General features: G+C 34.8%; 2 protein-coding genes across 2 annotated transcripts; both read right to left on the reverse strand.

Annotated features, from left to right (window-relative positions):
• Nucleotides 1-13,903: 13,903 nt before the first annotated feature.
• LOC128551022 (histidine-rich protein PFHRP-II-like) lies at nucleotides 13,904-14,434 on the reverse strand. Its single transcript, XM_053531289.1, has one exon. It carries the CDS (start codon nucleotides 14,432-14,434, stop codon nucleotides 13,904-13,906), a length of 531 nt encoding a protein of 176 aa, XP_053387264.1.
• Nucleotides 14,435-15,385: 951 nt separating this feature from the next.
• Nucleotides 15,386-16,168, reverse strand: LOC123542008 (histidine-rich protein PFHRP-II-like). The gene has a single exon (XM_045327636.2). It carries the CDS (start codon nucleotides 16,166-16,168, stop codon nucleotides 15,386-15,388), a length of 783 nt encoding a protein of 260 aa, XP_045183571.2.
• Between the last annotated feature and the right edge of the window lie 1,150 nt (nucleotides 16,169-17,318).

Below are 17,318 nucleotides of genomic sequence, written 5' to 3' on the forward strand. Positions count from 1 at the left end.
ACTACTATTAATCATGTTACAGATCTTATTTCTGAAAACATGACATTTCAGTGAAAGATTCTTTTTTCTTTTCAATCAATGTAGTGTAAGATGGCATATTTAAAAATGGAGTGGGAGTGAGACAGGTCACCATCAAACTTGCAATATATTTAGAAACTTGCAGTTGGTAGCTAAGTCTTTATTGCAGAGCGCATTAATTAAATGTTATAATCAATATAATTATGAAGAAATATTTTTTTTACTTTCAAGAAATTGACATGTTCTGAATTTAGTGTATCATAATAATTGTGTTTTCTAACACAATATCTACATTTAGACCAATATCAGTTAAACTCATTGTCGGCGTGCTTTTCACATTGAAAGTTGTACTTCATTACCTTTTTAAAATCCAAAGGACTAATTATCAATATGATTTTATAAATTATGTTAAATCACGTAATATGACTAAAACATACATCGTTTTCAAACAGAAAAGGGCTTGGACAGTCTAGTCTTTTTGCGACCTGTTGAAACCGACATCTAATTGCATAATCGTGTCAAAAGCTTTTTGAAAATCTAAGGTCACCTTGGGAGCGTCATGAATTTTAAATTTTATTTTGAAAAACAAAGTTTTCTAATTCTGAAACCTGTTGATAACCTGTACAAGTCGTTTAATCGCTTAAAAAATGAAGATTTGAGAAAAGCGTGGGTGAATTTCATATTATATCGTCAGTTCTAATTTTAAAGTTCTACATGTTATCAAACGAAACCACGTTCAAGGCTACGAGTGTATTAATTCAGAACAACAGTTATAGAAATAATGAAAAATAAAATAATAAAACTGCGGGCGGCTCATCGGTTTTTCTCTCTCTCTTTTCCGTGCTGTCAGGGGATGAATAACAGCTTACATAGAAACTGATTGTTCACTTTGTGCAGTACATATTTAACATTTTTTGAAGAGATCTAAATGTTTTATATAAGCAATATTTGGTATCCTTTTAAACGCGTAAAGCTAACTGGTTTTTTAAAAGAAAATTAACCGTTTTTGAAAGACGCCGTTAATATTCCGTAGCTGCAGATAAACAAACTAAAGTAAATATATTTTACCAGAAAAAAACTGTCTCGCAACAAAATTATATCTTTCTACAAAAATTTCGTTTATTTACATTTTGATAAATCTGGTTCGCCAAATCGAGAGTTCGTAGTTTTGATAACAGTTCTTTTTTTTTAGAGTAAACCGCTTTCTTAACTGTACGACATGAAATCTATCTGCGGGACCCTTTTTCTTAATCTCACCTCTTACAATACCTCTTTTGTGGATATATAAATAAACTTGGGACATGGATATACGATATATCGCACGTTGCTAGGTTACCCGTAAACTATTCATGTTCAAGCGTTCACAAGTGTCGCTAATGTGAAAATAACGGCAGTGTAAATTTCACGTCGGGTTTTCATAGCAGTAGGTGATGATTAAAGAGTGAGATCTTAACGGTTTAAAGAAAAATGATAGTACAATTTATGATGTAAACGATGAAATGGCTAACAGGGCAGAAAAATCATGACTGTGAATTAATGACCACATTATCATTATTAACGTTTGAGTCCGATACCGTCCTAGTATTTTAAGGCGGAATATTCAGGAGCATGTTTTTTTTTTTACATGTTATTCTTTTTTAATGCTTCCTTTTGACCTTCGTAACGCTTTCCTATGGATCGTTATTGAATCCATCGGGTAAACAGACTTGAACGTCGTTAATTTAATTTCATCTACACGAATGCACAAACATACATTTCTTTGGTTTAAACTTATAATTATCCCCAACAATATACATAATTATATTTATTTGCTAACATTACAAGTACAATTAGTGGTAAATAATTGTTTTGCAAAACTACAGTGAAGCTTTAAATATGATAAATATGGGAATGTTGTCTAGTACATATAAAAAAAATGTTTCTGGAAGAACAATATGAGCGCTAATGAGGGTAGAGAAGTTAATAGTTCATTAAGTTTTCAAGAAAACTAGAATTGGAGAACATGAAATATAATAAGTGTGTGTGTGTGGTTGTGGTGGTGGCGGGGGGGGGGGGGGGCGGGGGGGGGGGGGGGGGGGGGGGGGGGGGTCCGTAGAGGTCATAAATGAATGCAGGTGTAAACTCAAAAACGCGTATAATATGTAACGTCTACAACGGAAATAAAACTAGAACGTGGAAAGCCCGAGCAGCGCTGAAGGTCCTGCAAGAGCGCAGTGCGCCTTTAGATTACAAGTTCATGAAATGAATGAAAAAAATAATCAAAACAAACGGGAAATATTTCATTACCATGCAAATCACACACGAGCAAACGTTGGCTTTTTATGAGTGTGTTCAGAGTGCGTATCTTAGCTTATTTATGGTGCATATTAGCGACTCCTCCAAACGAATGTTGATAACTATAGTTCAAGAAGAGTGTATGGTACAGTGGACACACCACTTGCAGAATCTCCTCTGGTTCTTTAGCGTGACATGCGTAGAATACCCATACACGAGATTCTTATGAGAATGTTAGGATTTTTTTTATGGAGAAGCTGGGCTGTATGTACATGGTAAACAACTCTTTTAAAAGTAGTAATGGAAGCTACTGATATGTTTCAGAGTTTTCGCGACCAACATCCCGTCCAGTCCATATAAATCGTACCAACACGCGCCGATACATTTGTTTTGCTGTTATCGCAATTTGAATAAATTTGTTTGCGAAAACTCTACAGTTGGTTTGATATAGGGGCCGTCGATTGAGATATATGGCGAAATTTTGCGATTTAATTTCGCGTTACGGGCACTTGAAAACTGATAAGAGTGCTGTCCCCTGGTTACAACATAATTTCCCTTAGAAACGGAGATATCGGGGATTTAGTCGACTGTTGCGCGGATTTTAAGGGATAGTTTTTCCAGATTATTTCTATGTTAAAATGATTTGAATTTGATAATCAAAATCATTAAATAATTTATTGGCAAAATGTGTACCGCTTATGTCAAATTCAACATAGAAAATCCACTCCCAGTTGAAAAAAAAGTGAACTTGAAGTAAAAATGTCAATATTCATGTTAAAAAGTTAAATCCCTGCACTTGGTATGTGGTCCGCAAAACTCATGCAAATCAATGTTTACATTCTGAATAGACAAAATTGCAATATGCGTTGCTAAGACAATCGGAATGTGTCAGGTCATTTTCGAAAATATCCGAGGCCGATACAACATTTCTTTAATCTGTTTTATTGATGTTCCCAGTCTTAAGTGGCTTATAGTGTTTACCAACGAGATATTCCCATTGTTTCTTCTCACGCACGGAGCCGGTCGGTTTGGCAACTTTTAAGGATGACAGTTTTTTTTTTGTAAGACGAAAAAGGTTTCTAATATGCAGAGTTACTGTGGTGTTTAACCTCATACCAACTACAAAAATGTGTAAACCGGTATTCGATGAGTTCGTCGATTCACATTATGTTTATTCTTCCGTAATTAAAATAGTTATAGTATATCGTATAGTTATACTTGTTGTTAAAAAAAAGTATGAGAACGTACTCAAATCATATAAACTTGACTGTTTTCAAGGTGATATCAATTCGTGTGTTTTTTTTTAAACTTTTATTACAGTGCAGGCACATCCGTTTAAATTATTTAGTCTATATATCATATCCAGGCAAAATGTTGCACATGGCGGCATGGATTTATTCTGGTACATGTATACACGATTCTCTTTTCAATGTATTTTTTTTTAAATCTATGACAGCACAGTTATATAATTTCTCATACATGTATGAACCTTATTATCATTGTAGAATTCCCGATTTCATTTCTCAAAATAATGTATTAAGTTCTGTCGTCAAGTCGTCCGGCAAAATACCACACCTGCATCAGTGCAGAAATAGCCCAAATCTAATCAAATTATATGCTATTTTACTTGGTTGTATTTCATTTTCTGTAACATGTTGAAGACATGCTCTCTGGAATAGCAGGTTATAGCTAGGTTACGTCGCACTCATTTAGTAATGGATGTTTACTAACCTAAATTGAACTGCTGCAAAACTCGAGTTCTAGAATTTCGCTTAATCTCGAAGACAGCTAACTATTGAACTCAGATAACCAAAATACCTGTTACACGAGTATCTGCCAATGAGTTAATCCCAAAACAATGTACAATGCCCATCTTCAGAAACAATTGTTTTCAATTATTTCATGTTCATTCGCATTTGTATCCTGAAATACTGAGTAAACTGATAAAATTTATTTAATTCTAATGTAAAAGCCACGTGCGTTATAAAATTCGACCCGTGCAATCAAATTCCAATACTGTTCATTTTCTTGATTAACGTGCACCTTTAACCCCAATCCTATTGATTTAAACAACCGTTTCTTTATGGTTTTTATTTACAAAAAAGGCAAGTCGTCTGCACCAGTTTGACTTCAATTTCGTTTAAAACTTGTTACTTTCCTTTTAATTTTACAAATTACACGTAATTCAATACCGATGCATTGTTTATTTTTATCGCGAATTAATTTAGATCGTTTATCGATACGCTTTGATTCAATTGCGTTGGGTTCAGTTGATACGTTTAGTTCAATATAATACTCCTTTTCGGATTTCTGTTTTACCGTTATTGTTCAAACTAACAGTTTTAATCATGCAGGGAATGAAAATGAAAAATGCGCTTAAATTCCATTATGCTTAATAAGCACTTTTCTTTATAATATTTTAATTGAAGACCAAAAACACTAGGTACCTTTTTATTCAGTCTAGAAAAAACAGTGCAAGACAGTTTTATTTATAGATTAAGTCTGACTTTTTTAAATTTAATATTTGTGACATCTCCGAGACCCACTTAAATATAAAACAAATGATTAAATGATATTAAAACTAATCTATATAATGGTCATGTCTTAATGATGGAAAACATCTTAAAAGAATTTTACAGGGTAACACACAGTCATTTATACCTTTTAAAGGGAATTCCTATAGTTTTTTATGCGCATCTTTCTGCGCAGCCGACACTTTCTATGGAAAACTGGACTGAAGTCAACATTTGTTGAAACATGTTACAGACAATCTTAAATATGAGGAATTTTGAATGAAATAACATTTTTGATAAGTTATATCAGTAATCAAATGTTGATACTGGTTTATGTTGTATTGACAAGTATCATGCCTGACAGGTATCTTGCTATTTTTGTGGTTCTGTTTTCACATCGCATTTTAGTACAAAGACAGTGTTGTTCATATAATGTAAGATAATTGACTTAGTACTGATAAGACAATATCACCTTTCAGATTATTTAGTATTCAATTATAGAAAGGATTAAGAATTCTTAAAACTTTTTTTTATCTTTTAGCAGACATACATGTAATCAATTTGGCCAGATTCGCGCCATTTCCGTCCGAACAGGTGTTGTATTCTAGCGGTCTTAACATAAAATTTAGCCTGGTGACTCATACATTTTTAGCCATTTTTATACTCACAATACAATTATCTATACACAAGGAGAAAAAGAAAAAAATCTATGAAAGAGTTTTTTCAAAATTAAAAAAAAATATTCTTCACTATGGGTATTTTTCATGAAAAAAGTTCACAAAGTAAATATGAAACAATATTGTTTTTCATTTGTACCCATTATTGTAAGGATAGAGTATTACAAATATGACTATGATATCAAATAAGTATATAATAAAATCTGTAAAAAGAAAAAACCGTATTGTGCTGCCTGGATGTATATTTTGGTTGGTATTTATAAAAAAGCAGAAAATTATGAAAATGTTGAAAAATCGCTGTCAGTTTCAGCAACAGTGGGTGTGTTCAAAACAATTTTTCCCAAAAACAAGCCTGGTGACCTATTGTTTTTAATTGTTCATTGTTTTCAGCACAAATTTTCCTATCATATATGTGAATTAAAAAAAATTCTATAAAAGGAAAAAAACTATAGGAATTCTCTTTAAGTTGATTACATAAAAAAACGTCTAACGATGAGGGACTCTAAATTTACTTAAATATGAAATAACTGACAGAATTTTTCATTTTTTAAGGTAACAGTCATGACGTCATTACAGAAATGCCGTATACAATACCTATATATCACTCTGTCTGTTTAACAATACCTATCTTCTACTACATCTTTCCACTTTACTTGTTTTGGAGCACTCTGTAATGGTTACCTCTACATTTCTTTTGTTTTCTTATTAATTGCTAAACACCCCCAATGCCATGGTTCTTTATGGGGATCATCAAATGCTCCAATGATTTTGAATAGTTCTTAAGGAGAAGAAATGATATTCTGATATCTATTCTGTTGTTTTTGTGCGTTTTGTTTTCTTTCCTTTTTTTTGCAAGTTATTTTTTTAAAAGTTTTGTGGTAGTTTAGTAAATGAAATATTACTACAAAACAACACTGTACTTAGACATTACATTTGATGAATATTTTAGCAAGTACCGTTTTATTCTTTTACATTTCGAGGCGCCTAAATTACGCGCTGACTTTTCCTTAGAGAGGCGGCTAAATGACGCGCTGACTTTTCCTTAGCGAGGCGGCTAAATGATGAGCAGACTATTCCTTAGCGAGGCGGCTAAATGACGCGCTAATTTTTTTCTTAGCGAGGCGGCTAAATGACGCGCTGACTTTTCCTTAGCGAGGCGGCTAAACTACTTACCTATTGTCGCTGTTGGTCGGTAGCTGGAGAAAGCGAAACATCCACATTAAATGATTTCGCATGATGGCGAGATCTCTGTAGCGGAATCCCCAGTAAAATCAGTAAAATTATTTTTTTTGATATTATAATATCAAGCTTGTTTAAAGGTGCTTTCCTCCATGCACCTGAAAGAGAAGCATAATTATGGAATTTGTGCACATTTTCTTTCTTGCATTATCCTCTTAAAAGATGAGATACAGCCTTCTCTTTGTGCAAGCCGCGGTTTTGGGGCGATAGTCTTTAAACTTAGTGATTGGTTAACTTCTATTTTGCATGCATCATATAATTGCAAACTGTAATAACTCATTTATCAACTTCTTGCTGTCATCGGTCGAAAACATTTCAAAAAAGCAAACCATCCTAATGAAATCATTATTCAGTTATTATAATAACAGATAAGAAAGATTTGACCCGATAAAAGGCCGAGATGTCCTTTAAAATGTGATAATTGTACAAAAAACACCGTTAAACGGAATAATTTGTAAAAAAAATTCAATGAGTAAGACACACTGGAATTAATCAGGTAAAAACACATCGCCTTTCCTTACACCGCTAGAATTTTAATTGACCAGGCAATTTAACGCTAATTTTATGGAACGTAAATTAGGTTATTACCTTGAAATTAAGAGGTCATTAAAAGAAACAGTTACATTTATTTTCAGTTTGATAAGCTACTGTGACTCACAGTAAAATGATAAATGATATATTTTCTCAACAAAAAATCTTTAAAAACAATTGGCCAGTTCATTATAACATTTTAACAGTTTATTTTCAGAAGGCCTTAGACCCAAGAGGACACTGTGATACATAACATGTCGCGAGAGGTGTCGGACGTGTACAAACCCAGGAATGGTTATTTTAGTTTACATCTTAATAAAACTTCTGGTATTCTCGCAATGGGTACTAGCCTCTGAAAGAGCCGAAAATATTTTATGCACTGGCTTGCAGAGGAACAACAATTCTTTCAGGAGGTGCACGCACATGCCTGTAATAATGGTGAGAGCCATCCTTGAGTTCTATCGACTACCGCAGCTGGGAAGTCATCACATGATCATAGCCGGGACGACATAAACCTTAAAACGATTTAATAACATCCTTTTCTTTTGAAAGTAGAATATCATGTAACTTACCACATCTAGTTAGATAAATTACAAAACTTAATGAACTTTTTGATTGATTTTATTTGAATGTTCTAATAAACGTAAACAAATCAAGTTTTTCAATTAGTAAGCCTTATCAAGCACATGCTAAAGCTTTTACAGACAAAGGTATACACTGTATTGCATATCTCAATGTAAATTTAATAACCTATAAATATCATGTATGTTTAAGACATTACCCGACTATCCATAACTGTTTCACTTTATATTACCAGTCGATACACAAACCTCCTGAACAAAGGGGTATTATTAATTTAATTATGAATGAACCCAAGAAAACCCCTCAAGTGGCATAGAGCGATTAAAATCTTAATATTAAAATAATGAAATAATTAAGGTAGAAGAAATGAACCCTGTTTTATACCGCTTTGTCAATACTATTTTGTTATAACGTTTGGGTTCACCGATATTCAAAAGCATAATAAAATGTCAACGTTGGCATTAATTTATTAAGATGTTATTCGAGATTTCATAAATTTTGGGTGGATTAAATTAATGTCAAATTTTCAAATTTTCACCATTACTTATTTAAAGCGGGCGTGAAGACATTATACTTCAAAATCTCACGTGTAAGTGAGCAATTAAATTATTTGATAGAATTAACAGAAAATAATAAATTTCTTTCAAACGTTTTGGCGTATGTCAGATGAAACTTCATGTTAATTGACTTTCATAGTTATGACATTTCAACTTTATCTTGATATATATCTATAAAGATTTTACTGGTGTCATTTCTAACAACAAAATAACGGTAAGGCCTCTCTCTCTTTTTCAGCACAGGTATGATATTTTAAGAACACTTTGTTTTCCACTCATATTTCTTGAATGTAATTGTTATGTAATTGTAAAGCGCAATAGAATATTTTATAATTTTTGCGCTATATAAATGCCACGTATTTGTATTTGTATTGAATCCAAAATAATGCAAAGTCATTTTGTGAAGTTTAACTGACACTAGCGCGGCTTCTATAAGATATTGCTGATTTCATGTGCGCTTCCTTTACGTATTCAAGTATTAAATAGATGGAATATAAACTATATTGTATTGATAAACAGTTCAACATCTTTCAAGGTCGGTGGTTCTAACCAGGTGCCCGCTCGTGATGAAATCCACCAACCATCATAGCTGGAAAGTCGCCATATGACCTAGAATTCTGTCGGTGCGACGTTATCCCCCCCCCCCCCCCCACACACACCAAACACACACCACAAAAAAATCTGGTTAGTCGTGATTAATTGTAGTTAAAATTAATTGTAGTAGAAATTGACACATTTAAGGTGGCAATGATATTAGATGACATTAAAGTTGGCTTTTCGGTTTATATTAATCCTCACCCTGCTAAATTTCTATAATGGACTTGTCCATTTTTCAAATTTGGACAGTACCATTAACTGTTAAAAGGGATGCTTACCAAAAAAAGACTGACTGAATGGCGAACAGTGCAGATTATGGTCAGACTGCACGGATGTGGAGGCTAATCATGATCTACACTGGTCACAAAGGCAAAATCAGTCGTGTCCAGCATGATAGCGGTTTAAAGTAACCGTAAATCAGGCATCTCCTAAGGATACTAATATACTAGTTCCAATTTGACCTCAGCTATCGTGCGATTTCTGAACAAGTTTGAAAACAAAATACTATGTAGTATACTAAATAAGTTCTAAATTCACAACATTTGACTTGTTAGCATCAAGATGTGTGTCATTCTCATCCATGGTTCGTCAAAATCGCTAGATCGCCAGGGAACCGTGGTATACGAGAATGGTTGTGTATCTAAATAAACTAAATAAAAAAACAACAACATTATTTTGTGAACGTTATGTGATTTTGCAAATTTCGCCAAATTTATCTTTTGAACTACCAGTCCATTTTATTTATTCATTCATTTATTTTTACAAGAAGTCAAGTCGTCTTTAGAACTTGATAGAATAAACTCATTCCATGCTTTCAATGCCGTAATCAAATTAATAAATGTATGCATCACTTCGTACCTACTAATTTTCAGATGGTTACGTGCTAGACTACAACGCGACACTTTTCGTTTTGTAGCTTTTCAGTTTGAGATCACGTGTTTTTTTGTAATCTTACATCTACAACTTAACATACCGTTTATGTAAAGCAGATTCTTACGTTTGTCCACAGCGGTGTAAATATAACACCTACTTTGTATACTTACCTTACAGAATGACATGTTATCAAAGGTGTTTATCTAGTCAATTTATCACAGTTGTTGATTTTTTTTTAATTTGACATCAAACACGCGCCTGTCTCGCGCCAACACGTTGGGGGATGTTGCAATGAGATACAGGAAGACAGAACAACACGAAAGAAATGTACGGTGGCACAGAGGTGACTTAGATGTTTTTTATACTAATACGCACGTATTAGTATAAAAAAAACACCTGTGTCGCCTCTTTGCCTCCGTAGGGATTAGAGTACTCACGTTAATTGTAAAGTGGTGTAAATGCGGGTAAAATTGAATACTCATTTTTTTTGTGTAATGGCCGAAAATTTAAAAAAGTAAAATGCTTTTAATATTTCTGTTTAGTAGAAGAAAAATGACCAGCAGAATACTGCTTGGCTCAACCTATATTTCCGACGCCGACGGCAACAATTTAGTATAACGGATTTCAAACAGAAGCTATTCTCGATCGCTTAACCAAGGGTGGTTTGATATTCACGTTGAAGTAAAGACAGAAATTTACGTAAGTTTTCTTATAATGAAAATTAACAAAACAAAAGAAATGAAAATTAAAAAAAAACAAAAAAAAAAAAAAAACAACAAACAAACGAAACACTGCTATAGCTACCAAAGGTTCATTTAAGGTCAGTCCATATTTCTTTAATCACACAACCTTTACATATACTATAAGATTAAAAACAAGAGCTAATATAAGATTTTTATTCTTTAAAAACGATATCTAAGTGTTTTTTTTTCTGGAAAATGAATAAAAAAGCTCCTAAACATACACGTTCAAAATCTAGTTAAAATAAAATAAAAACCGCAAACTATACAAGGAAAGAGCTTTTCATATTTGAAAAAGAAATTCATCAGGTATGCAAATAAAGAACGTTTTTTTTTTTTTTTGAAAAATCACGGTGATATTAAAATTCAAATTATAATGTATATTCAATTATACGTTGTTTTGTATGAAAGATGGGAAAAGTCAGGGTTAACAATAGAAACGGTGCGCAACGTAATTTATTTCACTTAACACTATGTCTACTATTCAAAAAATATTATTGCTAAAGAAATTCAATATTTCTAAAATCCGAAACCAAATAGAAAACTTTTTAGCCGTAACAATAGTTAGATATTAAAACGTATTTCATAGTTATGAAAAGCTAAACTTAAACGTAAAATTGGCAGTTTTTGTGTGTAAAATACTGAAATCAATAAAAAAGAAATTGCAAAAATATTTATATTTTCAGATTTTTGTTCTAGTATGTAAAGACTAGAACGTTCAGGCAAAATCGAATGCCTCTTAAAGACGCGCCACAAACTAACTGTATTCTTTTGGATTTCCATCATAGTTTGCATGGGAAAAAAGAGAAATGACCAGTTTCTAGTTACAAATTGACAGTGACATATATAAGCCCAAGACAATGTGTTTAATGTCTCAGTAATTATATTGTTAAACTAATGTAGTAGTATGCACAGTATTACATGTATTTTTAATTAAGGCAAGTTTAGATCTCACTTTTGTATATAAAGTGTAAAATAGTTATTACTCTATGTTCCTAAAACTGTACTGATAAGAGAATGACTGAATAAGTTTGCAGTTGAAGTTTGTGAAAGCACATTAATTCAGGGAGGGCCTAAATTGTCCCTCTGCCATCTTGTAGAATAGCTGTATTATACCAGTATTATCAGATTGAGTTGCACGAAGTTCATATGGGAGGACGAAGTAGGTCACTGGGTTGTGGTGGGTCTTTAAATACTCTTAAGAACCAAAAGGGTACAACTTGTGTAGGAGAAAAGTTGGAACCACTGTATTGACCTTGTGTGACAGTAGGGGGAGACTAATAGGGCCGTGGTCACTTGGTTTTGTTGTATCTACTAGTATTTGATTCCACGAGGTATAAAAAGTTTTGATTCCAACATATCTTTTTTTTCTCATTTGTATGTAAATAAGATGTGAAACCAAAATTTTCATTCCTGTTCCGCGCCATATAACCTGTATTGTGTTGGTGCGCCGTAAAACCCAAATCTATGCGCTCTATCCAATATGTGAGTAAAGCTCCTGTTCAACGCCGTGTAACCTGTACTGTGTTGGTGCGCCGTAAAACCCAAGTCTACGCTCTATCCGATATGCGAGTTCTCGATTTCAAAACACGATAATAGTTTGAGGTTGTAAAGGACTTCATTAAATCCAAAAAAGTGTTTTACCACCCAACGATACGCAATAATCAGAAACGCCTTTTATAACAATATCGCTCAATTCAACGCTATAATTAATTCCGTGTGCTCACAGCACTTTTAATCCTCTCATATTTAGCGAATTGCTATGATCCATTAATACTTTAAAGAGTGTAAACGCTTAAGTAGAATTAATTAAGAGAAGTTTGCAGAACTTTAAGTACATGTATCCTGTTAAAAGAAACATTACTTATGGAAGAGCTACATTTGAAACATACAAGAGATTAGCGAAAGTTTTCATAAGCTTCATTTTGATTTCGCCAAGTCAACCTTGTGGGTTCGAGCCGTGGTATGGTCGCTGTGAGAGAAAGCTTTCCATCTGGCTCGCGGTAGGTCGGTAGTTCTGCCTATGTGCCCGTCTGTACATGAAATGCTGTCCACACGAAGCGCGGGGTGGGGGCGGGGGTGGGTGTCTGCTACAATTAAAAGCTAATGGAAATAATGTAACCTGGGTTGTGTGCACATGAATTCAAACAAAGCAAAAACAAGCAAAACAAATTCCCTAACTTACTGCTATCAAAGAGTATTGCACAGTTAAAGAGACTCCATGTTGATAAAGGACCACCATAACAAGGCTGTAGTGAAAAAGGTCTCCATTTAAGAGTATTTTTAGGGGTATTTAAATAATTTTCAGATCTTATGATATAGTGTCTGCTATGTGAAAATTAATACCAAAATTGCTTTTTTTAATGAAACATTTTAAAGAAAGATTATTAAATAGATTTACACACAATTACTCACAAAGTACTTTTGGTACAATGTTATGTTTTTGGTATTTAAATATCCTTGAGATGTTGAGATATAGCGTCTACTGATGTGACAATTAATATCAAAATTGCTTTATTATGGAAACAATTCTTTAAAATACGATTATAATATAAAGCAACAGACAAATAATCTCACAGTACTTTGGTACATTGTAATTATATCAGTTTTTACATTTATTTGATTCAATGTCGTAAGTACGAACTGATCTTAGCTTCAAATCTTTTTTCTCGGTATATTAAAGGTATCAATTTCTTACCAACCTTCGATGTATTTAATTTATTGTCATTAAAAGGTCCTTGGCTTTTTTACGGAGATGGGATGAATTGACGAGATGACATGCAAAGATCAATCCACATTTGAACACAACAATAGCTTATGTGTGGCGTCATCACTTGACTTTAGACCCTTTTCTTTGATTATAGCCCTTTTCGACTAGGTTCAAATGAAAGTTTACAAATTTTACAATGATATTTATTTCATATCGTAGCTATTAATACTTTAATATTACAATTTCTTTAAGTGTTAAAAGATAAATATGTACGAAAGATCAAAGGCGACGGGGAAGCTTAGAAGTGTTTTTTTTTACCCTGCTTTTAATCAAAATATTTGTAACATCACATACGTGTTTACTGTGTGTAAGGTTATGTGCTGCATTGCTTTACTGTGGTGTAAGGTGAGGTTGCCTTGCTTTACTGTGGTGTAAGGTGATGTGTTGCCTTGCTTTACTGTGGTGTAAGGTATGTGTTGCCTTGCTTTAACTTGTGGTAAGTCATGTGTTGCCTTGCTTTAACTTTGTGTAAGGGCAATGTCAGCTACTGTGGTGTAAGGTATGTATTGCATTGCTTTACTGTGGTGTAAGGTCATGTGTTGCTTGCTTTACTGTGGTGTAAGGTCATGTGTTGCATTGCTTTACTGTGGTGTAAGGTCATGTGTTGCCTTGCTTTACTGTGGTGTAAGGTCATGTGTTGCCTTGCTTTACTGTGGTGTAAGGTCATGTGTTGCATTGCTTTACTGTGGTGTAAGGTCATGTGTTGCCTCGCTTTACTGTGGTGTAAGGTTATGTATTGCATTGCTTTACTGTGGTGTAAGGTCATCTGTTGCCTTGCTTTACTGTGGTGTAAGGTCATGTGTTGCATTGCTTTACTGTGGTGAAATGTCATGTGTTGCATTGCTTTACTGTGGTGTAAGATCATGTGTTGCATTGCTTTACTGTGGTGTAAGGTCATGTGTTGCCTTGCTTTACTGTGGTGTAAGGTCATGTGTTGCATTGCTTTACTGTGGTGTAAGGTCATGTGTTGCATTGCTTTACTGTGGTGTAAGGTCATGTGTTGCTTTGCTTTACTGTGGTGTAAGGTCATGTGTTGCCTTGCTTTACTGTGATGTAAGGTCATGTGTTGCCTTGCTTTACTGTGATGTAAGGTCGTTTGTTGCCATTGCTTTACTGTGGTGTAAGGTCATGTGTTGCCTTGCTTACTGTGTAAGGTCATGTGTTGCCTTGCTTTACTGTGGTGTAAGGTCATGTGTTGCCTTGCTTTACTGTGGTGCAAGGTCATGTGTTGCATTGCTTTACTGTGGTGTAAGGTCATGTGTTGCCTTGCTTTACTGTGGTGTAAGGTCATGTGTTGCATTGCTTTACTGTGGTGTAAGGTCATGTGTTGCATTGCTTTACTGTGGTGTAAGGTCATGTGTTGCCTTGCTTTACTGTGGTGTAAGGTCATGTGTTGCATTGCTTTACTGTGTGTCAGGATGTGTGCTTTACTTGTGTAGGTCTTGTTGCTTTTACTGTGTGTAAGGTCATGTGTTGCATTGCTTTACTGTGGTGTAAGGTCATGTGTTGCCTTTGCTTTTACTTGCTTTTTGTAAGGTCATGTGTTGCATTGCTTTACTGTGGTGTAAGGTCATGTGTTGCATTGCTTTACTGTGGTGTAAGGTCATGTGTTGCCTTGCTTTACTGTGGTGTAAGGTCATGTGTTGCCTTGCTTTACTGTGATGTAAGGTCATGTGTTGCCTTGCTTTACTGTGGTGTAAGGTCATGTGTTGCCTTGCTTTACTGTGGTGTAAGGTTATGTATTGCATTGTTTAACGGGGTGTAAGGTCAATGTGTTGACTTGTTTTACTGTGGTGTAAGGTTATGTATTGCATTGCTTTACTGTGTGTAAGGTCATGTGTTGCATTGCTTTACTGTGGTGTAAGGTCATGTGTTGCCTTGCTTTACTGTGATGCAAGGTCATTGTCCACTTACTGTGGTGTAAGGTCATATGTTGCTTGCTTTACTGTGATGTAAGGTCATGTGTTGCCTTGCTTACTGTGTGCAAGGTCATGTGTTGCTTGCTTTACTGTGGTCAAGTCATGTGTTGCCTTGCTTTACTGTGGTGTAAGTCATGTGTTGCTTGCTTTACTTGCAAGGTCATGTGTTGCCTTGCTTTATTGTGATGCAAGGTCATGTGTTGCCTTGCTTTACTGTGATGCAAGGTCATGTGTTGCCTTGCTTTACTGTGGTGCAAAGCCATGTGTCGCCTCCTTGCTTTTCTATGGTGCAAGGTCGTATGTTGCCTTGCTATAATGTGATGCAAGGTCATGTGTTGCCTTGCTTTACTGTGATGCAAGGTCATGTGTTGCCTTTCTTTACTGTGGTGCAAAGCCATGTGTCGCCTCCTTGCTTTTCTATGGTGCAAGGTCGTATGTTGCCTTGCTATAATGTGATGCAAGGTCATGTGTTGCCTTGCTTTACTGTGATGCAAGGTCATGTGTTGCCTTTCTTTACTGTGTGTAGCAAAGCCTATGTGTACGGCCTCCTTGCTGTTTCTATGTGTGCTTAATGGTGTCGTATGTGTTGCTTGCTTAATGTGATGCAAGGTCATGTGTTGCCTTGCTATAATGTGATGCAAGGTCATGTGTTGCCTTGCTATAATGTGATGCAAGGTCATGTGTTGCCTTGCTTTACTGTGATGCAAGGTCATGTGTTGCCTTGCTTTACTGTGGTGCAAAGCCATGTGTCGCCTCGCTTTTCTATGGCGCAAGATCGTATGTTGCCTTGCTATAATGTGATGCAAGGCCATGTGTTGCCTTGCTATAATGTGATGCAAGGTCATGTGTTGCCTTGCTATACTGTGATGCAAAGCCATGTGCTGCTTTGCTTACTGTGATGCAAGGTCATGTGTTGCCTTGCTTTACTGTGATGCAAAGTTATGTGTTGCATTGCTTTATAGTGATACAAGGTCATTTGTTGCCTGTCTTTAATGTGATGCAAGGTTATGTGTTGCCTTGCTTTACTGTGATGCAAGGTTATGTGTTGCATTGCTTTATTGTGGTACAAGGTCATTTGTTGCCTGTCTTAAATGTGATGCAAGGTCATGTGTTGCATTTGTTAACTTAGATGTAAGGTCATTTGGTATCTTGCTGCTCTCTTTGGTCTGGTGTAATCTGCTGCTTTGCTCGTAGTCTTACGCCAAGAGAATTTTGTAACCTTAGTGCCCTATGGTGTAGGATCGTTGGTTTGCTAGTATATATGGGAATTACTTGATTTGTTTCTTCATTGCCATGAATCATGTGTTGCTTTGCTAGTCTTTATGCCATTATAATTTCTTTTATTACATACTCAACTATACATTCCGTTAAGGTACAATCGAGCCTGAAACGTGAATAGTTTTCCATACTGACGTTCAAATTTTATATCATGTTCGTGCCGTCATTTTTGACGTCAATTTCATGCATGTCGTCACGTTTAAAAGTTCTTTATCGGCGATATTTTCAGTTTTAAACAGGCTTAAGAACAAATTTATATCATTTATACAATAATTATAATTGAAGTATGTGTATGTAATAAAATGATTATTAGATTTACAACGAGAAATATGGACTCGTTCTTTCGCGGAATGATATTGCGCTCCTAAAGCCGCGTAGTACTCGCACATATTTCTCAGTACAAAGCAAATGACCTATAAATATCATAATGTTATTGCTGGCTTCGTTCTTTGGAGTAGGAGAGTAGCATTTAGCTATGCACTAGCCAATAAAGAAAGCCAACATGAACTCACATAACTAATGACTATTTTATCACTTAGTATTTTTTTTTGCAAAGCAAACTCGAAAGCAGATTAATCACAGTTTTAGCCCTTACCCTGCTAAATGTCTATAATGAACTTGTCCACCTTTCAATTTGGACAGTACCATTAGCTGTTAAAAGGGGTGCTTACCAAATAGATATTGACTGAATAGCGAACAGTGTGATCTACACTGGTCGCAGAGGCAGACTCAGTCGAGTCCAGCATGAAA

This window comes from Mercenaria mercenaria, chromosome 19, assembly GCF_021730395.1.
Source record: "Mercenaria mercenaria strain notata chromosome 19, MADL_Memer_1, whole genome shotgun sequence".
In the NCBI taxonomy this organism is placed as follows: domain Eukaryota; kingdom Metazoa; phylum Mollusca; class Bivalvia; order Venerida; family Veneridae; genus Mercenaria; species Mercenaria mercenaria.